The 26,563-nt window shown below is 36.5% G+C and overlaps 4 protein-coding genes across 6 annotated transcripts; all 4 read right to left on the reverse strand.

Annotated features, from left to right (window-relative positions):
- Positions 1 to 1,329: 1,329 nt before the first annotated feature.
- On the reverse strand, positions 1,330 to 2,231 carry LOC104810064. Its single transcript, XM_010536247.1, has 4 exons — positions 2,091 to 2,231; positions 1,887 to 1,969; positions 1,632 to 1,723; positions 1,330 to 1,466 (listed from the first exon to the last, which is right to left on the reverse strand). The coding sequence occupies exons 1-4, from the start codon at positions 2,187 to 2,189 to the stop codon at positions 1,393 to 1,395; spliced, it is 348 nt and encodes a 115-aa protein (XP_010534549.1). The 5' UTR covers positions 2,190 to 2,231; the 3' UTR covers positions 1,330 to 1,392.
- Positions 2,232 to 3,075: 844 nt separating this feature from the next.
- Positions 3,076 to 5,597, reverse strand: LOC104810065 (serine/threonine-protein phosphatase PP1 isozyme 4). Of its 2 annotated transcripts, none has more exons than XM_010536249.1 (4): positions 5,284 to 5,597; positions 3,825 to 4,384; positions 3,519 to 3,733; positions 3,076 to 3,231 (listed from the first exon to the last, which is right to left on the reverse strand). In XM_010536249.1, exons 1-3 carry the CDS (start codon positions 5,477 to 5,479, stop codon positions 3,545 to 3,547), a joined length of 945 nt encoding a protein of 314 aa, XP_010534551.1. In that variant the 5' UTR covers positions 5,480 to 5,597; the 3' UTR covers positions 3,076 to 3,231; positions 3,519 to 3,544. The 2 variants fall into 2 exon arrangements, with proteins under 2 accessions (XP_010534551.1, XP_010534550.1); XM_010536248.2 differs by having other exon boundaries at positions 3,076 to 3,292; positions 5,284 to 5,596.
- Positions 5,598 to 9,504: 3,907 nt separating this feature from the next.
- On the reverse strand, positions 9,505 to 12,487 carry LOC104810066 (mitochondrial substrate carrier family protein B). 2 transcript variants are annotated; one of them, XM_010536251.1, is made up of 8 exons: positions 12,086 to 12,178; positions 11,851 to 11,929; positions 11,342 to 11,518; positions 11,106 to 11,255; positions 10,883 to 10,984; positions 10,705 to 10,775; positions 10,527 to 10,594; positions 9,505 to 9,978 (listed from the first exon to the last, which is right to left on the reverse strand). In XM_010536251.1, exons 2-8 carry the CDS (start codon positions 11,875 to 11,877, stop codon positions 9,737 to 9,739), a joined length of 837 nt encoding a protein of 278 aa, XP_010534553.1. In that variant the 5' UTR covers positions 11,878 to 11,929; positions 12,086 to 12,178; the 3' UTR covers positions 9,505 to 9,736. The 2 variants fall into 2 exon arrangements, with proteins under 2 accessions (XP_010534553.1, XP_010534552.1); XM_010536250.1 differs by lacking the exon at positions 11,851 to 11,929 and having other exon boundaries at positions 12,086 to 12,487.
- A 1,121-nt stretch (positions 12,488 to 13,608) lies between these two features.
- On the reverse strand, positions 13,609 to 20,253 carry LOC104810067 (E3 ubiquitin-protein ligase HOS1). The gene is made up of 10 exons (XM_010536253.2): positions 20,026 to 20,253; positions 18,733 to 19,123; positions 18,261 to 18,395; positions 17,977 to 18,152; positions 17,115 to 17,516; positions 16,853 to 17,011; positions 15,729 to 16,214; positions 15,154 to 15,291; positions 14,167 to 14,819; positions 13,609 to 14,048 (listed from the first exon to the last, which is right to left on the reverse strand). Exons 1-10 carry the CDS (start codon positions 20,113 to 20,115, stop codon positions 13,868 to 13,870), a joined length of 2,811 nt encoding a protein of 936 aa, XP_010534555.1. The 5' UTR covers positions 20,116 to 20,253; the 3' UTR covers positions 13,609 to 13,867.
- Positions 20,254 to 26,563: the final 6,310 nt, after the last annotated feature.

Genomic DNA, 26,563 nt, shown 5'->3' on the forward strand with positions numbered 1-26,563 from the left:
TAAAATATTATATTAGGATAAACTATATAATAATGATATTATTAGCTGTGAATAATTAAATTTGTATATTGTAAGCATATATATATATATATTATATAAAATCACCCTTAAAAAAACTATGAATAATATAATCGTAATCCATTCATGCATGCCTTTCTCGACCCATTAGGAGATGGTGATGGCTCCATAGCTTTTATCGAACAAATGCACACCAAAATTGCAAATAAAACCGACAAAACTCGGGAAGACATCTTTCGACAAATATTTTCTTAAAAAAGGGGGAAATTATATTTATTTTTATAGTGATATATTTCGTTTTGGGAAAAGAGATATATATATAGTAAAACAAGAATGGACGTTAGTATTTTGGTGTTATTAAACGGATGAAACCATAATCTCCTTTTTTATTAATTTAGGACCCATATTAATTAATTTATTGACTATATTTTCTTCCTTAAGTTTATATTTTTAAAATAAAAGAAAATTTAATGAATAGAATAAGTGCGTTGACTAGTTCTAGCATTTAATAAGGTAATAGATAGAGGTTTTAATTATTTTCGAATTAAATATTGTTCCGTTTGAAAAAAAAAAATAATTTCCGTTGAAATTCAGTTTTAAAATTGTGTAAAAAATCTATATTTCAAAAATATCTCAATGGAATTGGCTCAGCTCAACCAACAATTATTGCAATATCCAAATTATAAATGGAGACTAATTCAATTTGATACCCCCAATGGCCTAAATGGAATTTTAAAAGATGTTGGTTAAATTGAAATAATAAAAAAAATTAGGAATTTTGTATCCATCGAAGCGGGTCAACTCGGTATGAGGATTTAGAATTGGTTCAGAGCTGTAGTCAACGAGTTGGGAGCGAGTCGGAGTCAACGATGGGATCTACCGAGCTGACTCGCAGCTGGGACTTGAGTGAGTTGGACTCAGAACTCGCCGTCCGGGTTTCTTAAATAATGGGCCGATATCACAATGAGGCTTGAGAATATGGGCTTTTAATCTCTTTATCGGGCCTTCTGGAGCCCATTATCGGCATGTTTAGATTAAGATTAGCATTAATATTCTTTTCCGTGTTTTACTTTTGAGAGGAATTATTAATTAGCGTGTGGTTTTCAATACATTCTTAAGACAAATTAAGATTGATGTCATTAAGGAAATTAATTTTACAAGGAAGTCATGGTAACATGGAGCAGTTCTTTTTAGTCAAGCATGCTTTAAATAAATATATATACATATATATATATATATGTATATATATATATATATGTAAATAAGAGAAAGTAATGAAATCTAAAGATTGTATTAATCCATATATGGAAGTCTAAGGACATATTTTTTATAATGACGTTACAAAGCCATATGTGAAAAAGAAGACAAAAAAAATCATTTATTAAATGAATTGGGATCACCTATGCTATATAATTTACTTTCTTGGACCTTCTGAATTCCTTTCTCACCTGCATATTTACATAATTTTATTAGAATAATCCAATCGTAAAATAATACTTATCCCAAACATTTATATTCTTTTCTTATTTTTTTTATCCGAAAATTTTGAGTTTTACTAAATTTTAATTCAAGAAAAATTAAAAGGTAATATTTTTTTTGGGTGCTATACGTACCCCTTAATTCATTTGCCTCTTCATCAGTGAGTCTAGCAGCAAATCCATAGATGGCTGTCTTATAGCAATATACTAAAGCATCGTTTGGAGGGCTGAAAAAAAAAATAAAAAAAAATCAAATTTATTTTCAATATAACTATTGCATAAAATATATGTGTGGCCAGAAACTCTATTTTTTTATATTTTTTCATAAAAAAAAAAGTATGGCCAGAAATATATTTCTTTACAAAATTAAATTTTAAAAAAAATGATTACCTGTAGTGAATAACCTTTCGGAGAACCGAGAGAAAATCGTTACAGTTTTTATATACTGTTGGATCAGTTAAAACTATATAAACCTGCATTTCATCAATGGTAAGAACATATTATATATTAGGGAAAACTATATAATAAATCAGTAACAAAAAAAAACTATATAATAATGATATTATTAATCTTAATCCATGCATGCATGCATGCCTTTCTCGACGCCTGAGGAGATGGTGATGACTCCACAGCTTTTATCGAATATACGCACACCCAAATTGCAAAGAAGATCGACAAAACTCGGGAAGCCATCTTCGACAAATATTTTATTTTAAAGAGGGGGAAAATATTTATTTTTTTAAAGTGATATATTTCGTTTTGGGAGAAGATATGTGTATATATATATATATATATATATAATAGTAAAACAAGAATGAACGTTAGTATATTGGTGTTATTCAACGGACGAAACCATAACCTCCTTTGCATTAATTTAGGACCCATATTAATTAATTTATAGATTATATTTTCTTGCTCTTCTGTGGCGTTCAAAAGAAAATTTAATGAATAGAATATAGAGGTGTTGACTAGTTCTATCATTTAATAATGTGATATATAGAGGCCGATATTTAGAGTTTCGCTAGGTTTTAATTATTTTTTATTTAAATATTGTTCCGTATTAATTAATTTCCGTTCAAATTCAGTTTAAATTGTATAAAATATATATTTCTTCTGATTATTTTTATATTTGAATTTTCAGTTTTTAAAAATATTCTTGTTTTTTATATCAAATTCAATTATATATATGTATATATATATATATATATTATTCGGATTGATTTTGTATTACCAAGCTTAAATATGCAAACTAATAATCTCTTCATCAGACCAACAATGCCGTTTTTATTCGTAGGATAAACGGAACGGTTGGTGGATTAAATAAAAAATAATTCAAAATCATAAAAATATAAAATCACATTTATAAAAAGCCGTAATACAATCTATCATTTCATCCATTTATAAAACGCTTCCAACCACATATTTCATAAAAAAATAAAATAGGTTTTAGGGCAAAATAGGTTCTGCCAAACCGTTTGACATTCATAGAATTTTTTTTTTCCAGAACAACTATTATTATTTTTATTAGTATTATTATTATATGATATTTTGAGCGACAAGGCGCAGACAAGAGAACACGCACACTAAGTTTGAAAGTTTCATCATATCATTATGCACACACTGTCTCTTCCGCCCTTACATTTCCAACCCTACACACAAGAAGCCTACATACATGGGTTTGCTCCTCTTCGGCCATTTGCCCAATTTCTCGATCCCTTGTCGAGAGGAGTTCCGACTGCAGAAGCCACAATCTTCAACGGTTTGAGCCAAATTGTTGAACAATAGAGAAAAGGGTTCTGTGTAAGAGGTAACAAGAACCTTAGGGATTGATACTGGGGATGGGTACACTCAGCTTAAACTTGGAAAGTTAATGATCAAATATCAACAACAATCACGGTATAAGCAATCATTCTATGACAGAACAGAATGGAACGTAAAAAGAAGACGAGCACAGGCTCATACTGATGAATACCGGTATGGAATGTTGTGAAGAAGAAAGAATAAGCTTTCAAAAGCACTAACCTTGGTTGGATAGGGGAACTGAACTGTCAAATTTTCGCCGGCATCATGAATTTGGCCTTCTTTTCCGCCGGCTTCAGAATCTGAAACGAGCACATCAGGTTCTCGTCCACGCTCATCATTGCACCTGCATTGTCAAATTCACCACAGTAGTTGGGGGCACTAAAAATCGTCACGAGCTGCCTATCAGCAAAGAATTCATAGCCATCCTCCACGACCTGGCAAAGTAATTTGCATTTCATTGTCGGAATCATGGAATGACAGAATCGATAAAACGGGCATGGCTTTGTAAATACCAACAAATATTACCTGATGGGCACGGCATACAAGGTCTAGATCATGTTTGGTTAGAAATTCAGAGACCTTATCTGGTCCAAAGGTGTATGAAACACCTCTGTCATTCATTCCCCATCCCTTAACATCTTTCCCGGGATCAGACCAGAGCAAATCACAGAGCAGTCCTGTGTCTGGTATAGCAGTTGGACGAGGCAAGCTTCTAATCTCGTCCAGGTGGTTGAGGTCTGGTGAAAGGCCACCATGCATGCACAATATTTTGTCGTCTACAAGTGCCGCAACAGGAAGCCAATTAAAACAATCTGTAAAAACCTTCCATACTCTCACATTAAACCTCCTCTTGCATTCGTCGTAAAATCCATATATCCGGTTGATAGAAGCACACTCGTGGTTTCCCCTTAGTAGAAAAAAGTTCTCTGGGTATTTAACCTTGTAAGCAAGCAACAGACATATTGTTTCAAGGCTCTGCTTGCCACGGTCCACATAGTCCCCCAGAAACAAATAATTGGCACTTGGAGGAAAGCCACCATATTCAAACAGCCTCAGCAAATCACTATATTGCCCATGTATGTCACCTGGTTTCAAAAAAGAGCATCAACTCCAGTCAGAAAGATCATACAACAGATTGAAAATGCCCGTCGAGTGAACAGTAACAATACCGAAAATGAAAAGTGAAGCATGTTCATCGGTGCTGAAAAATAAAACAGAACTGTAAAAGCAAAAGCCGGTAGTTGAAAACTTGACGCTATCTTATAGATTGTTTACATCTGCCATCTCAGGCTCTGAATTCCTTTCAACACTACAATACATTCAACTGAAACTCCGGAACTTGCAACAGCATAAACTAAGAGTAGCTGGAAACAAATAATCTCTCTGATCACAGAATTCCTCTGATCTCTGTACACCCACCTAGCTCAGTACTCGACAGTAGACCCTTTACATCGTAAATTTAGATCATAAGTTAGATAATACAACCCACAATCAACATAAACTTGTACACTTTGGTAGCACGTAACCTCTCGAATCAAAGAATAAGTATAGAATAAACAGATTTCAAACTCAGATTCTTATCATTTCAAAACGTCAACCAATGTCGACAAATGGCCGCCGGTAATGCATAGTATTCCGACATATTCTGTATGAACCACATTCCGTTAAAATGCATAACACTCCAGCCTACCAACTTCACTCCTACCCTCTAAGCTCTAAACTTTTAGAAGAAATGAAAACTTACACAATACAAAGATGATCATGGAGTGTTAACAACATTACCCAAAAACGCATTTCACTTCTGAGCTAATGGCACTCCAGTTCAGAGTTCAAAACATATTCAGAGACAATGGATAATAACAACAGTAAGAGTCGCGAAACGAGACAAAAATGAAGCTAAGTCCTCCCAAAAACAAACCCGCGAAGATAAGGAACAAAACCTAGAATCTACAATCAGACATGAGCTCAGAAACATTTGGCATACCACAAATCTTGATGGGTGCCTCAAGCTCGAGCAGATTGGGCTGCTGAATGAAAATATCTCTGGCGGTGGCGCAAAGCTGCTTGATCTCAGCCTCAGAGAGCTGGACCTGCTTCCCCGGTCTCGCTAACCGGACCTCCGTGAGCCGCCTGATTATGTCGTCCAGCACCGTCGGGTCCATCGACGTCGGCGTCGCCATTAGAAACCCCAATTTCAACACGAACCCTAAACCGAGCCTTGAAGAAATGGAAACACTGCGAGAATGGCGTTTTCTAGGTTTTTTCTTTATCCTTTTTATTTCTCCCGGAGGAAGAAAATTATGCGTAAAGGCTTTGGATTTTATTTTGAATTAAATGGGAAAAATTAAAGATTAAAGATAATAAAAAAGAGGTGTCGGAGACGGAGACGGAGACGCTAACGGAGACCGTAACGGAGACGGTAGTGACATCAGAAGACGCGTGAACGCCTGAACGGATCAAGAAAGAGGAACTTTGAAGTTGAAACGCGTTCAAAACGCTGTCGTTTAGAGGACGTCTGATCTGAATTGACGTAACGGTTAATTATATCAATATTAGGCATGCTCACGTCGTGTAACGTTTTTTCCCCCCTTGAATGTGACTTAACTATAACCTAATTCAAACCAGTACTTAGTTCAATTATATATATATATATATATTCTAAACAACTAGGCGTGAACCGCGCGATGCACGGTTTATTCTCAATATAAAAATATAAAATATTTTTTTATTATAATATAATAAAATTCATTGATATAAACATAACACAATTTTTATGTATATATATAAGTGGAAAAATAAAAGAATATAGATAATATTATATTATTATATTATAAAATCATTTTACATATATTGGATACTAATTTTTTTTATATTTTTTATGGTGAATTGTACGTTTAATCAATATAATAGATCAGTTTTTTGATATTTGTATACATATATTCACATAATAATAATAATAATAATAATAATAATAATTCACATTAAAAAAATGGTATATATTTTATTAAATAAACTTATCTATCCATACAATATATTATGGAGAGGGTTTTTAATAAATTTTGAAAAACAAAAAATATATAAATGAGAATATAGAAATATAAAAATTATATTTCCGCGATTTGATATGAAAATGATAAAAAAAAATGTGGTCAATTCTGTGCTAATAAATATGCCGTTATATAGTCTTAATCGTTTTTAATTCCTTCATCTGTGGTATAGAATTTCACGTTACGTTATAGAAAAAACTGTGTCAAATCTTGATATGTAGCACTTAACATGCAAACTATAACAAAAAGTAATAATATAGAATACTTAATACATATGATAAGATAATAATATCAATTAGAAAAAGATAAATAAATATGATCTGTAGTGGGTTAATAAATATGACGTTATATAGTGCTTACCGTTTTTATTTTAGTTTCTTTAATTTTTTTATTCATATCACATATAACAGAATAAATTATAATTATGGTCTTGAGATGGTACAGCTTCCAATGTGTTCACGGTCAAATTTATCGAAGTGTGTTATTTGGTAATGATCAAATTTCATATCCATAATGTGTAATATGAAATCAAACTATCCATTTCGTATAGAAAATTTTAGCGTGTTTTTTTCTTCAAGTAGAACTTCATACAATCAGTTGAAATATATAGTTTTTATTTTACACACAATATATACAAAATTCATGTCGATTTATATATTGAATTAAGAGTGATTAAAAAAATCAAGATTGAAAACTAATCTTTAGAGAGATTAAGACGTAATATGAAGATTTCAAATGGGAGTTTGATATATTGGTTATCAATGTTAAATGTTATCAAATCATTAGTTTACATGATTAGCGAGCAGTACAAACTCTTCGAGAGAACCAATTCAAGATATCTAAAAAAAGATAAATAAGAAATTCATATTAAAAATCAGGAAATAACATGTCGATTTTAAAAAAAAATGACACGTCGAGTCTGCATCTCCGTGGTCTTGCATAATGGGGCCTGTCAAGGTAAAATCCTGAGGAGTATGAGGGGTTAACATTTATGGCTATGAAATCAGTTGAATGTAAAAATCAATAAACAATATATATCAACAAAGGAAACATCACTTGAACAGCCAAATGTGGGTGGTAAAATGGTAAGGTGGAGGTAGAAAATAAGTGTTGTGCCACCCGAATTCGAACTCTACCTTAGGCTATCCTTTATAAAAAAAAATTACATGAAGAGTGGTCAACATTCTCAAATTTCGAATTTACGTGGAACATCTGGAGAAATGGATCACATAAAATCAAGGGGATGAAATTTACCGAAATATGCAACGTCAGCATCATCCTCATATGTATTACACCAAAACCAGAAGTCTACGACTGGAAAAGGAAAAATAAATCCAAACGATTATTCCACCTTTCCAACAACTCGAGCACATCAATTTCTTGAATGGCTTTTTTGATGGTAGTCCCAACTCATGCATCACATAACTGAAACCCAGATTCAATATTTTTTCAGAAAAGTCATTTTTAACACGAACGGAAAAAGAGAAAAAAGAAAAAGAAACCAAAATTAAAAACTCTAATCAGATACTCACCAGAATTCTTCGACAACGCTAACATCAGGCAGGACTGGACCAAGCAAAATGGCGAGGGCGTACACCATGTACGATTCAGTAGCCTCCTTGTGAAGCTCGACGGTGGATGTGGTGTTGATATATTTATAGATACGAAATTACTATTCCATACACCATAATATTCCAAGCCACCACTAACTATTAAAATACCAATAATAAATGTGATTATTAAGGGCAAATAGTGGGAATGAATAAGAGACGTTGGAGTTGCCATACGTTGTTTTTAATTTTATAACAGCAAATTGAAGTTCTCTAATTACTACTAAACAATAACACAAATTAAAATTTCTTTTTTTACACAAAAAACATGAGATTACTAAAAATATATATATCATCGTAGGATGATGATTTAACTATTTTTTTTTATATTCAAGCTAAATCCTATATAAATTTTTTTATCATGATTGTTTCAAAATATTATCATTTGAATATAAAAAAACTAAAAACACATTACATTTTTATATAATAAAGATGAGATTTGATCCTTTTTTAAACTATAATAATATATTTACTAATTTTATTTAGTGGTAAAAACTTATTTTTCTCATATAAAAAATAAAAATTAGTGGTAATGTAATTAAACTATATAAAAATATTTTAAAAATCAATAAAAATTAAAAAAGAATAATGCATAGATGATGATGTGGAGGAATTGGATGATGATGTGGATGATGATGTGTCATCACCACAATCCTTTAAACTCCTTTATTAATATATATAGATTTAGAGGCTACCATTTGGATAGGATTTGGTTTAGTTTATATCTTAGTTGGGATTTGATTATTTCATATTGACAAAACTCCGTTTAAGTTGATTTAGGTTTTACTTATATATATATATATATATATATATATATATATATATTTCAACTGTTTTGATAAATAGCTAAAAAAAGAAAAAAAACTCAAAAAGGTTCATCTTAATATTTTTTTTAGAAAATCGTCAAAAAAACTCTACTCTTCAAACGTTGACAAACCATAAACCCTTAGTCCAAATATATATGTACTCTTTAGATATTAGACAAAAAAATTCTATATTTTTTATTACAAAAAAATCTTATACTTATACTAATTAGTCGAAATATACATGTATTTTATAAATTTTAGCAAATAAGCCCCTAAACGTAAACGCCAAAAACATTCGGTAAAAAATCTATCTGAGCCTTACGGTTAATTCGAGTTCGGTTTATACATTTTATAGTTATTTCATGTTCGGTTATTTTGGATTCGGTTATTTCGGATTTGAAATATTCATATTCAATCTGGTACATTATTTTAATCGGTTCGATTTGGTTCAAGTATATATTGGTTGAGATAGGTTCGACATATTTTTTATCGTATTTTTTTCTGCGTTTGCGTTTAGGAACTTATTGAATAGAATTTATAAAATTACATGTATATTTCAGTATAAATATAGAATTCTTTTTGGAATAAAAAAATTACAGAATTTTTCTGTAATAAATATAGAGATTTTTTGTAATAAAAAAATACAAATTAAAATTTATATCTGAAGAATACGTAATTTTTTTGGCGATTTTCTCTATGTAAAAGTTTCATCTTAATATTGTGTTGACCTTACTCATATATATATTTTAACAATTACAGTAATATTACTAACCATAGGTTTAATTTATCTTTTAAAAATCTCTCACTAATCTAACACTTTTGCGGTCGACTCTCCTCCAGAAATTCTAAAATTGACGAGAAAAAACCTTTAATGGAAAAAAAAAGGGAATACGGCCATTACCACCACCTGACCAAATCTATACAGAACCTATAACTATAAGAAGACAGTCACTTCCTCAAAGTGAGGAGCTGTGTCATAATCGAGAGGAAAGATCCAAGAAGAAGACCTTGAGTGTCTCGTAGGTCATGAAACATATGCCGACACCAGGCACGACCTTGTAGTACTCCGGCAGAATTCCTCTGTACAAACCTCTCACGCCTTCTGTCCGAACTATGTGCTTCATCGTCCCGAACAGGCCAGTTTTGTACACGACTTCTCGCCCGCCAGCCCCTTCCAGCTGCTTCCGTCTCCTCACCAGATCCAACGGGAACGTAGCTGCACATTTCAGACCGTATACCAGTTCATACCATGTGTAACCAAGGACTCGGGTTTTGACAAAAGTGATTCAGGAAGGTAAATTATGATTCAGGACTCAGATTTGGTACAGAGAAGCATATGCATACGAGAAAAAGCCAATGGACTGCCCATTTCTGATTAAGATACTTAACGCAAAGAAAAATTCACAGTTTCCAGCTATTCTGCATCAACACCACCGTAAACGAGCTACATACCCACTCGACTGATATATACTTTAACACAACCCGGGAATTCTGTTTCAGGTTATCAATGTGTAATTTCCGCAACAGACCGCTCCATTTTGAAAATGAAACAAAGTCGCTACCCAACCTTTTAGTTCTACTAAATGCCCGTGGTAAGAAGCTGATGCTACATGACGATAAAGGCATTCAAGAACACAGAAACAACAGCACGGAGGAACCGGAGAACGAGTTACATTGAGCAAAAACGGTGAACAGAAAAGAAAAGGGTCAAATGTTATTAGGAAATCTTACAACAGAGTGATCAAAATTTCTGAAATCACTGACCTGTTGAAGATACTATGCCTGAAAGACTTCCACAAGCTAGACTGATCATAACGGTGGAGTCATGAGACCTTCAGGTAGAAAACACCAGAAGAAAGTAAGAGTTAGATAGAGAGAGAAGGAGGATATACAGATGACAAACTTGGATCGAAAGGGTATATATTTGAGATAAATCAATTACCTATTTGATCGCCAATATGATCTCAAGGTTTCATACACGGAGAAGCTAATGGCGATACTCGGCCCGACACCCTGTATCAAAAAAAAAAAAATGTAGTTAACCATAAGAAGAAAGGGGAAACAAATAAAGGGTGAGAAAGATACAGCATTCTGCATCTTTTACTTAGGAAAAAAAATACCAAAAGTGTTGCTCCAAGTCCTTTGTAAAGTCCCAATATACCTTCCTCTGAACTAATAGTCCGTAAAGCATGCCAGATACCGTTATAATACATGATATTCGTCTGCCATAGATTATGAAACGAGGTGGGTCAGTGTCTAAATGGTCCAATATATATGAAAAGGATGAACTTTGATAGAAGGATCGACATTGTAGAATCATACTTAGTATATCAACTATCCAACCTGAGCAGCAAGGCGAGTCCTAACAAGATCCAGTGGATAAGTGGCCGAAGCAGCTGTTATTCCGGCCAAACCACCGGCTACAAAATGCACACAGAGGTTTGAGCTCATTCTCTCCTTGTGTTTTTCCAGTCCAGGAACCATATATATGTACTGAAATTCAGAAAGTAATAAAAGGTTTAAAAACTGAGTACATTGCAAAATCGTACTCCGATGAACTTCCAGTTAGATTGCCCGACCTTTTTGTAGTGTTCATATGCATAGAAGTTGACAGATGAATACGGAAGCCGATGAGCAATTGTGACCAGATTCCCTTTCCAGAAAGCCCGGAATCCTTCCTCGTTCAAGATCCGTGAAGCTTCTCGCAATATGCTCGATTTTTGCAGAGTTGCTGCATCAGAATGCATACCTTGCACCTGGCAAAAAACACAATGTAAATCAAGAAATCAAATTATCAGAATAATTTTATAATGAAGCGACAACATTTGCCAACAAACGGAAGATCAAGGACCGGCATTGCACATATCCCCCCCTTCTCGGTGATGTGGTGCTAGAAAAGTAACGCAATGAAGATTTTGTGAATAGGCACAAACATGCTATGATAAGAGACATATATCTTTGAATCATCTTCCAACACTTGACAGCATGACTCTGTAGAAAAAGACCAGACACCGCTTGATTCTTATCCAATTCCCAATTACAGATTCTGTATTTGATATCGGTATGAACCGGTGAATCAAATTCCTACCCGCAATTCAAATTTCTTATCCAGCATAATTCAATCAGACAAGTAATAGACGATGAATTCCAGATTCTACAACACTTCCCTGCAACAAAACAAGAATAAAAGAACAAAGCTTTAGCACACGCATAAACTACTGACCCTAAAACATCACTACCCATCAAAACTCGCAACCAAAAGAACAGGAAAAGAATCTGAAATCTTCAATTACTGCTCGAAGACAAGAGGAAGGAAAAGGAACCTGGAAGAGAATGGTGAGTCGAGAGAGAGGGGCAGTGCAAGTCTTGCTGAAAGCGCCGGCGACACCACCGGCCAAGAGCTGCGACGCCGCTCCGATCTGCGATATCTGCTGCGACGTCAGCCCATGCGACGCCGTTTTGCTTCCCACCACGCCATGACCCACTCTCGCCTCCGTCTGCATCACCATCTCCCACCAAATTCCGAATGACTCCAAAAGAACAAGCCTTCCACTCTTCGCCCAAATCGATTTTCTTCTACCCGATCCAGTTCCTCATACGAAATTGCAGAGAAAATTCCAAGAATTATTTGCTTGCTTCTTCGCTTCAAATTTCTTGCGTGTTTTTTTTCGTCCGATTCTCGATCTTCTTCTTTGTCTCTGTTTGAACGCTTCTTTTTATTTTTATCTGCTTTAAGCTTTCCAGCTTGCCTCAAACGCTAACTAAAAGAAACGGCGCCGTTTTGGTGCTTTCGGTAATCGGTGAATCCAGCATATAACGCCACGTGTCAAAATAATTTTTATTGGAATTTGTGGCTTAGATTATGTGGGCCCCATTCATTGTGATCACGTGCGCGTTCACACGAGTTTTTGCAAACAAATATCGGGCTTCATCCGAGAGATATTTTATCAACTATGATTCATTTCGTCCAAAAATCTTCGGTTCAGTCTGATTTTCCGCAGATTTCGGGAATTCTGAAATTACTTGATGTCAAGTTTGGTCGAACAATGAATGATATGAAATGGCATTTGTCTGTCGGCGTCGCGGTTGGTGAGAAGTAAGAACTGTGATTTCAACATGTTCCACATGCAACACTTCTGTCTTTTGTGCATATTTTAAATTCATAAATAATTACATACTAATTTAGACTTTTTTTTATCAAGTCTGGAAAAATAAAATCGGAACCATACATTGAATCGAGGGTATGTGTAGGTGAGGAAAATACAATAAACGAGTTTTGTATATTAAGTCTAAGCTTTTTTTGTGAAAACAAAATAAATTGCCTACAGTTATAAAAAAAAAATTTGCCTACAACGATGAAGATATGGATTAAAAACAAAAGCATTAATGATTAAGGTGGATGTTTTTTTTTGGTAAAATGTGGAAGTTTCTATGGTTTAGATATATTTCAATGACAAAATCTTATTCATCAATATGTTACAACACAAGTGAAATTGAGTAATGCTTTCTTAACTAAAAAGAAGTTTAGTTTACAAAGGAATTTACCATTCCAATGATAATTAATATAAAAAAAACTTATTCTGAGGTGATATGAAATATCTTATGTATATTAGAATTATACATAAATTCTAAGATATATATATATGAATAATTTAATCTCGCGAAAGAATTCAATTATCTAGTTTTAATCTCCTGATTTGATTCAATCTCTTAATAGAGTGGTGAAGATAACGAGCGCCATATATGATAATATCATTTTGATTTACAAAAAAAAAAAAAATAACCAAAACTTCATCTCGAACTATTGTTTCCTGATAAAGTTTACACCTTTGTCAAGTAAGCATGATAAAGTTGATTACCTTCGACCAAAATCCACTAGAAGTATCCACGCATCTGATTGATCCAAAATTCAAATCTCGCTATTTGTTAAGGCCCCTCCCACAAATTCACCTATTACTTGTCTTTTTCTTTTTCTTTTTCTTGTTTTGGGTAAAATGCCCAAAGCCCTAAAATATATTATAGAACATAGACACCAAGATGTGATCTCTCCCAAACCAAACAATAACACCATAAAACCAGTAGTATTCGCTGCTGTTGTTTGAGTCTCATCTTCTGGTGAATCTACGTCTCGGCCTTCCTCTTCCCGTCACAGAACTCGTAGCCATTGCCTTTGCCGACCCAATGCTTCTGCTCGGTTCATCGTCCTCGTCGCTTGTTCCATCGGACCGCCACCTTATTCCACCGTTGCTGTTTCCATTCCCGGTGGCCAATACATTATCCTTATAGCTGCATATAGGATGTGGTAGTACGAACTTTAATTTAAAACCACATAATTTTGTGTATATATTCTATTCGTTTCAAGGTTACTAAAGGTAAGGACAAAGGGAAAGATACATAAATGCACCTTGAAGACATATCCATGGGATCATCCATTGCTATGGAGTAATCATTGTCCACTTGCATCCCTTTACCAGAAACATCGGAATTCAAGTTCTGAGCAGATCTGCTAAAACGGCTGCTGCTAGGTGTCGTCATTACAGGGTTTGATGTCGCTTGCCGGAGATAAGGAGAGCTCCCATTTGTCGGGAATCTATCAGCATTTACTTCTTGAGAAGTTTCGTCGGCCCATTGATAGCTTTTTCCGCGAGGTTTTGACGCACTCCGGTTCAAATCTTTGAACAGAGTGGAGTTCGACATCTTGCTTATACTGGTAGCTTCACTCTTCTGTCCTTTCCCTGAGCTCGAAAATAACCTTTCATGGAAAATAGACGGGCTTTGACGAAGATCAAGGGAAGGGTTTTTGATGATTTGACCCGACTGGAAAGGACTCTCGTAAACAGATTGCTCTGCAGTTTCAGTATCATTAACCCGTTGGAAAAGTACTGAATCGGTGGCCGAAGGAGCGAAAGAATCAGTAATATCAGCCTGTTGGGTATTGGGGCCAACAGAGTTTCTCATTGCTTCAGCAGCAACATCAGATGCAACTTCTGTTTCAGGAAACTGTCCAGACCTAACTTGCTGTTGTTGAATTACTGGCAGTAGATCTATCGCTTTGTCCTGTTTCAAGGCACAAACAGAGATGCATTTTATTTTACTTGTAATCAAAATAAATAACCGTACAATAAACATAAAAGCACATATATATACTCCAATTTTTAAATCAAGGCAATAAATTTTCAGAATACATCGAGTGAGCCCATCATATGAAGCTATACAAACACTAAATTAGGTAAATATATGAGGATTAAAAGGCTTTAATAGGACAACTGGAGAAAAAACCAAAACTTAAGTGTGATATTACCAAGAACTTCCGGGTTTCGCATTCATAAATAAAATGTGGAAGGAAAAAGAGAGGTCCACATATGATCAAAGAGGTACTTGGAGTACTTACAACTAACTCTGTTCTCCAGTGACTCTGCGATCTCATTCTTGATATAACTTCTTCACTGACAGAGTTTTCGGATATAAAAGCCTCCTCCATTTTCTGAAGAGTGAGATCGACTTGGTACGCCTTGATGTAACGGTAACGCTGCAGGGAAACTCCCAGTCAAAGGTAAAGATTTCTAACAAAAAATTCCCAACCAAATACAAGCAGTAACTTCCAAACAATAAGCTATTTGCAGGCAACAGCAAAAAGGGAAAAAAGTTCAGCATAGTCACTCCCTTCCAGCACGGATGCAGAGAATTCTATAGCGAATTTAATGATTTTCAACATTGCAGACTATCTTACGCTCAGGTTATTGGGAAGTATATACCAGTATTAAGTAGAAAGAAGCTCGTTACATGCATTAAAAGAGACCGATAAGATCCCTTAATATTTTCTATTAATAATCTCAAATGGTAGAAAAGAAATAGAGCTTAAACTCTCAGCTTAAGCTGCTTTAAAGCTAATCACATTCAGACAAACTATTTCTCATCTGTTACTTTCTAAGTGGAGATACTTAAGCATTAAGACGGAATACTCACCTGAAGATAAAAGATGACCAGTAGACTTCCTGCAGTTGATGAAGGGTCATCAGTTGCAGAATCTAGTAGGCATCTATAAAGACACTTCTCTTCTGCAGAATTCCACGGCAACTCAATGATCCGATCAACCAAGTTCCTCCGGATACAAAGACAGCAGAACTCAGTGACAAGCACTTCCATCCATTCAGTCCAACTCCAGCTGTCAGTATCATCCGACATGTCTTTGATCCATTTCAGTTTGTTTTCCTTTACTTTCAAGCAAAGTGTCCTTTGGTACATGAAGGCTTCACTCAGAAGACCACACTCCACTCTCACACGAACAGCCGTGACAGCTTCACCAACTGAGACCAACTCTGATCCACCATCACGACCGGACCAACGCAGAACCATAAGAGCTGTCTCAGGATTTTGTCTTTCTAATAGAACTCGCGCAACCTTAGGGTATGTCTCCGGACCACATATTTCAGGAAGAATCCTACATGCTTCCTGAAAATATCATTTGGAAAACAATTTACAAGCTACAACAATTAATAACAAAATACAAATATCACAAGCAATGTAACCCAGGTCTGTTCTTTATAAATCAATAAATAATCTCTTCAGCGCCTGCACATTTATAAATTTTTGTTGCGAGGTTTAGGACAGAAGCAAAACAACAAGAAACATTGAATGTTCGTGTTGCTTATTTTAATCAGCTGTATGAACCTAGACTTCATAAATGGAAACGATAAAGCAAACTACACCTCCAAAGTCCCAAAACAAATTGAAATATTCGGTTCCCTCTCAACAATCCATGATTGGAGTGGATTTCTAAACCAAGGTTCTAGTACTATTATAAAAAAACATATTGAAAATTTTAATCTTTCATCAATCCTAGCATGTAAAACAAATGCCTTATGATCTTTCCTCGATGCTACATACTAGAATATATGTTAAAAGGGCCTCTAGTAACTGAAACGCAGGGAATAAATTAACCATGTACACCACAAAGTATTGTTTATCACAGTATGTCACTAGCACACAAAAACCTATCAGCTCTTACAGTAGATATTACAGCAACAATTTTAGAAACGCATACTGTAACAAGTATGAATTTGTTTATCATGGAGAAGACCATAATGTACCTGAAGTGCCTCATCTGTGTGATCATCGAGAAGATAAAATACAAATGACTCCAGCAATGAATGCCTGGTAATGCCAAAAGTAGCTGCAAAATCATCTATAACGTGCTTCCAATTTTCTTCAGGGGTAGTCCAATGCCGATCAAACAGGTAGTACAGAAACTATGTCCTGATTAAGGAAATCAAGAGAAAATGTTGGGGAAAGTGCCTCATCTACTATAAAAAAAATGCAATGTAATGTGAAGCATACAAGATGAGAGGATACAATCGCTTGCTTCGCAACCACCAGATCCGAACTTCCATGTAAAAAGAGTAAGTCAGTGGCAGTTCTGAGATTTTCAAACGGAAAACATCCCGACTTTCCTTCTATCTTTGACCTAAGAAACAGCCTATCATCCTTCTGCAGACATCCAACATCTAGATCTGTCTCAACTTCCTGACTGTACTCTGGCTCTCTCTCAAGATTTTCTAAAGCATCCTCAATAAAGAGGGAACCACCCTGTCCATTGAGAACTGAATTCTGATCTACAACATCAGGCCACGCCCGCCTAATTGCAGCTGATTTCCTTTCGCGTACAAGAGAATGCCATGTCGTGAAATTAGAATATCGAGACTTCACATTATTCAGAAATTTGTGTCTTATGCACCAAACCATTACATCCAGATGCTGAAATCATAAACAACAACAGGGTAAACGTAGCATTAATCAATGATCTCTGTACGATACCAAGGTCTAGTAACATAGCTAAACACTCTCTAAAATTCTCAAATGGATAACATCCAGACTTTCCCCTTTATCTTTCAGAAAAATATTCATGGCAATCGACTGTGTATATTTATACAGGATAGGGTTAAACACACATGCAATCAACTTCACGAATATGTAAATGATAAATGAGAAAAAAATGAGAACACGCCCATGAAGTTACCGACCTAAACAATGAGAAGATTATTACCTCAGCCTTTTTATTAGTTGTAGGACTTTGGTACTACTAGTGTTATTTTAGAATCTCCAACAGAAAAGGACAGGAACAAATAATTCTTCTTAGACAATGAAGTAAACTATTGTAAACAAGATACCAACGAAAGACTTACAACGAGCATATTTGAATTAAAAAATAGCTGACCTGCTTTGTGTTTAGTATGAGATCTCTAAGCTGTTCCAGGTCTTCCAGCTGTGCTGAAACAGAACCCTTAAAAGCTGATTCCAAAACTTCAAGCACACTAAACAAGCCAGACAGCTGTTTCAAAAACTTCAGGAGTTTATCCAACCTCGCTTGCATCTCTTCTAGTTCAAGATTATCTATGATAAAACATTAAAGATAACAGATCCCAAGTGCATATAGGTACTTATAATAAGCTCTAACACAGGCTAAGTCCAACAAAAAAATTTCAAGAGCAAAAAGGATACATATTCCTCGAAGCTCTACCAAGATATTCCTGAATGTACGCTTGACCCAATCTTTGACGACAACTTCATCCAGCAAGAAAGCAATGACTGGATCGCTAGATACTGCTGTCTCATCCATACAAACATCTGTGATATCTATTGGTTCTGTCAAGGAAATAACAATTATATATCAAAAGCAAAAGCAGCTCATACAGAAAATGATGTGAACCCTTAGTGATATTCTGCCTAATCATAGCCAAGAAAATCCAGAGAAGAACTGTTGGGGAACTCCTAAAGTTAAATGGATTATCGGATACTCTATAATGCAAAAACTCATGCTCAGAGACTTAAATGAAACATTGTATGCATGCAAATCTATAGAATACGAATGGAAGAGAATACAACCAAACAGGATGCCATAGACAAAACACACAGGGCACCTAAGACAAAATGCATATATCTTTTAGGGAGCATTAACGCAAAAAATGGATACAATGACAAACCACAGATATCAAACTGTTGTCCATCGCAACATCGAAAAATGAATAAAGGCGATGAACATCAGCTCTCAATTGATATTCCTCTTCGTCTGAATCTTGTGACATCTCTTCAGATGTTTTGGAAATTAGACCAGCCTCTACACACTCATAGTAGAGGCGCAGCCGAAGTCTATTTCCAGATTTTGCTATCGGGCTTCTACAAATTGGACATACATCACACCTTTGACAACACTCTGTACACAAGGAGGCATGTCCGCATGAGTTTAACACATAGTGCACGAAACGTCCACAGCTTGCCAAGTCTCTGGTAGCACGACACCGCTCAACCTTCGCCTCATTACACAACTCTCTAAGGTTGATAGATGCAAGATGTTTCAAGGCTTCCTGTCATAAATAAGAAGCAACATGTCATGCCAAAGGGAAAACCAATTCTGACAACCCAATTTGAAGATCATCACTGAACGTGATAAGTTGTGCATCTGTCTGTGTAATTCCCTAACCAACTGGATTGCTGGCAACTTGAAATTTTGACAAGAAACACAATTAGGACAACAACAACAACATCACTTTAATCCCAAGTTTATTTGGGGTCGGCCGCATGAATTCTCCGTTTCCGCTCATTTCGATTTTGGGTTAACTCTTATGAGATTTGCAACACCTAAGTCGTTGCTACCGACTCGTTACCAAGTGAGTCTAGGTCTATCCCTCTCTTTTTTCCTCTCTCCTATTTCTATACCCTCTACTTTTCTAACAACTTAACAAGCAAACACAAATAAATCCCAACAAGTTCACTCGGACTGCAAGATAAGAAGCAACTGAGGATCGAGACAAAGCCGGTACGATTTGCCACGTCTCAGTTTCTCAGTAATATTTGATCTTCTTCAATATAATCTATGTTTTAGGAACAGCGCCATACAGGAAACCGTCACTTCCTCTCCAGTTACAGTGAATCCATACGTTTCCATGCTATTCCAAATGCTACCAGAGAAACATTTTCGCCTGGAAAACTCTATGTAAATCTCACTAAATTCCCAGAACCAACAATGCCTGTACAAATACAATTGCTAACAACGGAACCCACAAATCCATGGAAACAGTTAAGTGATGAGAAATACACAAAACCAGGATCAAAGATACCGCTAAAGCAACACCAATAACTTAAGACAACAACAATCCTCAAAAGACAAAGCGGAAAAACCAACCACCTGGTAGTCAGTATCCAGTAAACCGAAACCAAATCCAGCTGAAAAATCGATAAACACGCGCAAAAAGCATCTAACACGGACCTGGACAGCTTTGCTACTGTAGTTTGGCTGAGGAAGAAGAGACGCCGATCTCGCGGCGGAGGAAGCGCCATTGATTTCCCTCCAATCCATATTCTCCAGCGAGAAAAGCTTCAAAGGTACGAAAATGGAAGTAAAACCGAAAACGTAATTGGTGGCAACGAAGAGTCTCTGAGTACAGTCTAGGGCTTGGTTGAAGCTTTTTCGGGAGGGAAGGGGAAAAGAGGGAAACTGAGAGTAAATTTTGGGACGCTCCTCTCGGACATGCCGAGTCGGGTCAGATTACGGGCCGGGTCCAGTTACAATCCGAAACGGGTCAAGAATTCTGGGCTCCAACGGAATTGTCATGTCGGCTCACTTATTTTCATTTATTTAGGAACTGAGGCCCAAGTCCAGTGTGCCACGTGTTTAAAGTGGGAGGCCCGTGAGTCACACTCGCTAAGAGCGCGTGTGTATCTCTTCTCTCTCAGTTTTTCTCTGCCATCTCGGTGGTTTCGTGCCTGCCTCGGCGTCTCTTGCTCTACCTTCTTCGTTTATTAACTTTTGTTGGTTTTTCACTTGCGGTAAATAATTTGTGACACGCGTGCATATACGTACATCAAGAGTATTTGTCACTATACGGAATAAAATCTGTACAAAAAGGGAGATAGATATTTGTCGAGATTCTAGTGGTTGATTTTCTGACATTATCCGAAGCGAAAGCTCTATTAGCCATGTAAACGTAACAGTCAAAAAGGGAAAAAAAAAATCCAAACATCACATTATATGAATGGTGAAGAGTGTTGACACGGGCAAGAACTGAACCCCACCCACTAGAAAAAGGGACCTAGAAAAAAAAAACAAACACAAAAATTTATCTTTAAAAATATACAATTGTACATTGGAATTGTCCAGATACAGTATTATCATAAAAAATAAAATTGTTTACATTTGATATTTTATCGAGATAATTGAAAAAAACGCAATATTTAAAATCGTTGTTATGATCGGTAAATAATAGTTACAGTTAGGGAGTTAGTTTAGGTCCGAGATAGATTTTTCGTTATCTATCGGCTTTTCACGATCTCTTTTCGAACTATCCATACTATAATTAACCGTTTGATGTTTTATATCTTGAGCAGATGGACTTCGAAGTATACTGTGACATTGTTCCCAAGACGGAAGCATTTGAGATACCTGAGAGTGCAGTGAGAGAACTCAAAGAGCTGACACCTATCACTACCATCCACGAGCAGTCCCCACGCATCCAGTATATCCTCGCGGGTCAGAGACGCCGCCACATCAGGTTCGAAGGCCAAGGGCTTTCACCGACAAAGTTTGTGAGCAACGATATTCAGAAGCTCGGGATAGAGGAACAAGTGAGATATCTGTTCCATCAGTTGGGATGGGACAAGCTCTTCATGACGCGGGAGGAGACCTACAAACACCTCACGTTGGAGTTCACGTCCTCATACAGATGTCACTTCCCGGAGGATGGCTCGATAGAAGACGCCCATATGCTTTTCCGTCTGGTCAACCAGACTTACTGCTTCAGCATGGCGGACTTCGCTGAGATAATTGGGGTTCCACAAGGAACCACGAGCATGTGGCCAGACATCCCCACAGAAGCATACCATCAATTCTGGAGGACTATTGCATCGCATGACGCTTCGAGGGGAAAAGGGAAGTCTACATGGATCAGGCATCTGGCGGTACAATACTTGCACATGTTTATGTCCGGAGGTCTGTTTGCTAGAGGAGATCAAGGTAACGTCACGACCCTAGAGGTATGTTTGCTACGCCGATCACTTATAGACGCATTTGATGGCGATGATTGGGGGATGTCGGAGCTAGACGTGGCATCTAAGGTGGCTCTACACGCTCATTGGAGCGTACGGAAGGGCTCTGCCAAGGTCCCGCTGTGGGTGGGTGGCATTGTGTCCATGATCGCCTGGAGAGTGGGGATCAACTTGGGAAAGAGATGGGGCGCTATCGACGGTCCCATAGAGCTGGACTTAGAGACTCTCTTCCTGAAAAGAGCTATCGAGAACCCCCTGCTGACTATAGAGGGCCTCTACTTCTGAGTGACACCGCAGCAGGCCCCGAGGAGACGCTAGCCGGACCCTCCTGCCCCTTATCCAGACCACGGGGCTACTGGAGACCTTCCAGAGCATGACACTACAGCTGAGGAGCCAGTTGAGCACACAGCTGAGCCGAGCCAGCCTAGGATGAGCCGCAGGAGACGCAGAGAGACACCAGGAGCTTCTTCTTCCTCGGCATCAGCCACGCGGGCAGATATCCAGGGGTTGCAGGACATGATACTCCATCAGTTCAGCGCCATGAACACCCGATTCGACCACCTAGAGCGACGAATGGACACCCAGGAGCAGTACATGAGCACCTTAGAGGAGTTCGTGATGTCCATGATGACGGAGACAGCCCCACCAGCACGCCGCGTGACTCCACCACTGAGAAACCCGACTGCATGGACACTGAGGATGAAGCCCAGTAGAGCTCTTGGGCAGATGTATCAGGACCATTTTCTCTTTCTTTTTCATTTTTCTGCATTATGGGACCTATGACTTTAGTTGTTATTTTGCTATGTTGTCTTGCATGCTTGACTGTTATCGGATTCACTTGATCTTTGTTTGTTTTAAGCTCTTGTCTAAGGTTGAATCCCGACTTGGAACAAAAGACAACACACAATGTGGAATACATCAAAAGTGGAATGCAAGGAGGCATATTTCAACCTTGGACACCAAGGTTACACATTAACCCTCCTCACTTCGATACAATTCTTTCATATCCCATATTTTCCACCCCTTCGGATTTGAATGACACCGCGAACGGTGTCTCGTTCAAGTCTGGGGGTGATCTAACATCGGTTCAAGTCCCTTCTAGGATGCATTTCATACATTCACTTGCATATAAAAAAAATCATCATTTCTCTCTTACTATAAATGCATTCCACACTTGCATTGCTTGCATTTGTACATATAGACATCACTTAGTCTTGCATTGCATTTGTCACATATAGGTCTAGATCATGTAGGAGCATATGCATTGCATAAACCGTTTCGAGTTGAGATTGATCGATGATGGGATGATGGTGATAGCTGCTTAGAAATTGCCTAGTGAATTGGACTTAGATCTTTCTAAGTATTTGAGTAGATTGTTGATGATAGGTGAATAGCGAACCCTCTCTTTGATGCTTGCGATTCTAGGTTGTGGGGTATATTGTTGTCTTTAGGTACACCAAAGAGTAGGATCGACCAAAACCAGGTTAGACATCTCCCTAAAAACTGTTCTCGTAGTCTTTCCCATAGGATGGATAGTCTCTTTGGACAGAACATTGCAGGAATAAGCGAAGAAAATATATATCCCAACACTCCGTTGTCACTATATTGCCAATGAAAATCATTCGATGACATGAATGCGTCGAAATTCGATGGTTCGGGTCTAAGTTGTGGGACAAGTGTCATGATCACTAAAGAAAAGCAAAAAGTTAAGACACTTGTCAACTTCAACATCCTAGGAACCCGGGATGATACTTCTCAGAATCTTAATCTCTTGAAAAAAAAAAGAGAAAGAGAGAGATGAAAAGAATAAATGAAGAGACAACACACCTTAGGAAGAAAACAGTAAATAAGTTTAGGAGAATTCTTGGGGGTAGTGATTACTCTTATAGTAGACTTTGGATGACATAGAAACCCATGCTTAGGAAAGTTAGCCGACAAGAGAGGATAGCTAGAGTAGTTTAGATTCGATTCTATTCTCATGAACTAAGCAGTGGATATGCAGCTAGATCTTGAGGCTCACCAAAGACCGATCTCTTACTCACCACCCCGCTCAGGCTTTATGTTTCATCGATTTTATTTGTTCGAGGACGAGCAAAGATCTAAGTCTGGGGGGATTTGATGGCTCAGATTTTATCTAGATTTTATACCGAGTATGCCTTTGATTTCTAAACGGTTTTCACACATACTAGGCATATTAGAGCCATTTTTAGGTCTCCGGGACTAGTTTTTGATCATTGCAGGAACCCGAGGGGAACTCGAGGGTTTACGGGACGAAACAGAGAAGACAGAAGCATAATTTCCAGATTCAGGTCTGGAACGGACGGACTGCATACTGCGGAACGGACGGACTGAGTGTACAGACCCAATAGACCACAAGACAGACCGTCCGAACTCAACCAGGATGCTAGACCCGACGGACTGGAATACAACGCAGAACGAACGGTCTACACTTGCAGAACGGATGGTCTGCAGAGACAGAACGGACGGTCTGAAGCTTCGGAACGGACGGTCTGACGAACTGAACCAACCTAGAACGGACGGACCACTAGACAGACTCCGCCAAAGCTACGCCGTTTCGAGTTTCCCTTCGAGTTTTTGAGGGGAAATGAGTGAAGAGAACCCTAAGTTCGATTGGGGGTCGAAAATAGAGACCTTGGGAGAGAAAAGGAGAGCTCTGGGAGGATAAAGAAGAAGGAGGAGTAGGGGTGGGCGAACGGTCGGTTACGGGTTAATCGGTTACAGTTATTTCGGGTTCGGTTATTTCGGATTATTAAAATTCATAACCAAACGGTTAATTAATTTTATTTGGTTCGGTTCGGTTCGGTTCGGTTTTAGTTCAGTTCGGCTCGGTTTTGTCTATTTAAAACTATAACCAAACTATAACTAAATAAAGATTCGGTTCGGTTCGGTTATAATATTTAAAAAATCAATTTATTTATAATTAAAAATATTCAAATAAAATATAATATAAAATATTATCATAATTATTTTAACATATAAAATAATATCTAAATTTATATTTTGATATAAAACTATTAAATAAATAAAGATCTACTTTAAAAACAATAATAACAATGATAAACTACGTTTAAAATATAATAAAACAATGATTAAATCAATAATATAAACAATCATATATGTATATAAATATATATAAATGAAGATATATAAACGGTTCGGTTTGGTTCGGTTCGGGTTCGGTTAATTCGGTTTATAAAAATTTATAACCAAACGGTTAATAATTTTTAATCGGTTCGGTTCGGTTTCGGTTATTTCGGGTTTAAAAAAATCTTAACCAAACGATTATTTAATTTTATTCGGTTCGGTTCGGTTCGGGTATATATCGGTCGGTTCGATTAATAACCGAAATACCCGAACCGAATGCCCACCCCTAAGGAGGAGACTCCATTGAAGATTGAAGACTTCTTGAGCATCTCTCTACTCTATCTCTCTATTATTTCTGCACTTTATCCTTGTTTTGCTTTGCTTTTGAACATGAGTTGTGAACAGTTAGATAGTTATGGGTTGAGGGTGAATCCTCATGTGAGGATGTGTGAACCCACTTGATGAATCTATGTTTATGTTTTGATTAGACTTTCATTTCATTCAATGAGTGATTTCTATGCTTATTTTCTATATCCCTCTTTGATTGAATCTCTTTGGAGACTTAATTAGGATTCATGAGTAGATGGATTGCCATTGAATGAGAGGGAATGCTTTGGATTGATGAATGGATTTTAATGCTCTCTTGGGATGAAAATCCCTTGAGTTGATTTTAGAGTCTTGGTTTCCATGGAGACATGACACCTTGACTCCTTGATGCATTCATTCAATAGGGTTGCCATTGAAAGCGAAGAAATTCGGTTCAATCCAACCTAGGATTTTGAGGGTTAATCGGTTACAGTTATTTCGGGTTCGGTTATTTCGGATTATTAAAATTCATAACCAAACGGTTAATTAATTTTATTTGGTTCGGTTCGGTTCGGTTCGGTTTTAGTTCAGTTCGGCTCGGTTTTGTCTATTTAAAACTATAACCAAACTATAACTAAATAAAGATTCGGTTCGGTTCGGTTATAATATTTAAAAAATAAATTTATTTATAATTAAAAATATTCAAATAAAATATAATATAAAATATTATCATAATTATTTTAACATATAAAATAATATCTAAATTTATATTTTGATATAAAACTATTAAATAAATAAAGTCGACTTTAAAAACAATAATAACAATGATAAAATACGTTTAAAATATAATAAAAACAATGATTAAATCAATAATATAAACAATCATATATGTATATAAATATATATAAATGAAGATATATAAACGGTTCGGTTTGGTTCGGTTCGGGTTCGGTTAATTCGGTTTATAAAAATTTATAACCAAACGGTTAATAATTTTTAATCGGTTCGGTTCGGTTTCGGTTATTTCGGGTTTAAAAAAATCTTAACCAAACGATTATTTAATTTTATTCGGTTCGGTTCGGTTCGGGTATATATCGGTCGGTTCGATTAATAACCGAAATACCCGAACCGAATGCCCACCCCTAAGGAGGAGACTCCATTGAAGATTGAAGACTTCTTGAGCATCTCTCTACTCTATCTCTCTATTATTTCTGCACTTTATCCTTGTTTTGCTTTGCTTTTGAACATGAGTTGTGAACAGTTAGATAGTTATGGGTTGAGGGTGAATCCTCATGTGAGGATGTGTGAACCCACTTGATGAATCTATGTTTATGTTTTGATTAGACTTTCAT

Source organism: Tarenaya hassleriana, unplaced genomic scaffold (genome assembly GCF_000463585.1).
Source record: "Tarenaya hassleriana unplaced genomic scaffold, ASM46358v1 Cleome17, whole genome shotgun sequence".
NCBI lineage: Eukaryota > Viridiplantae > Streptophyta > Magnoliopsida > Brassicales > Cleomaceae > Tarenaya > Tarenaya hassleriana.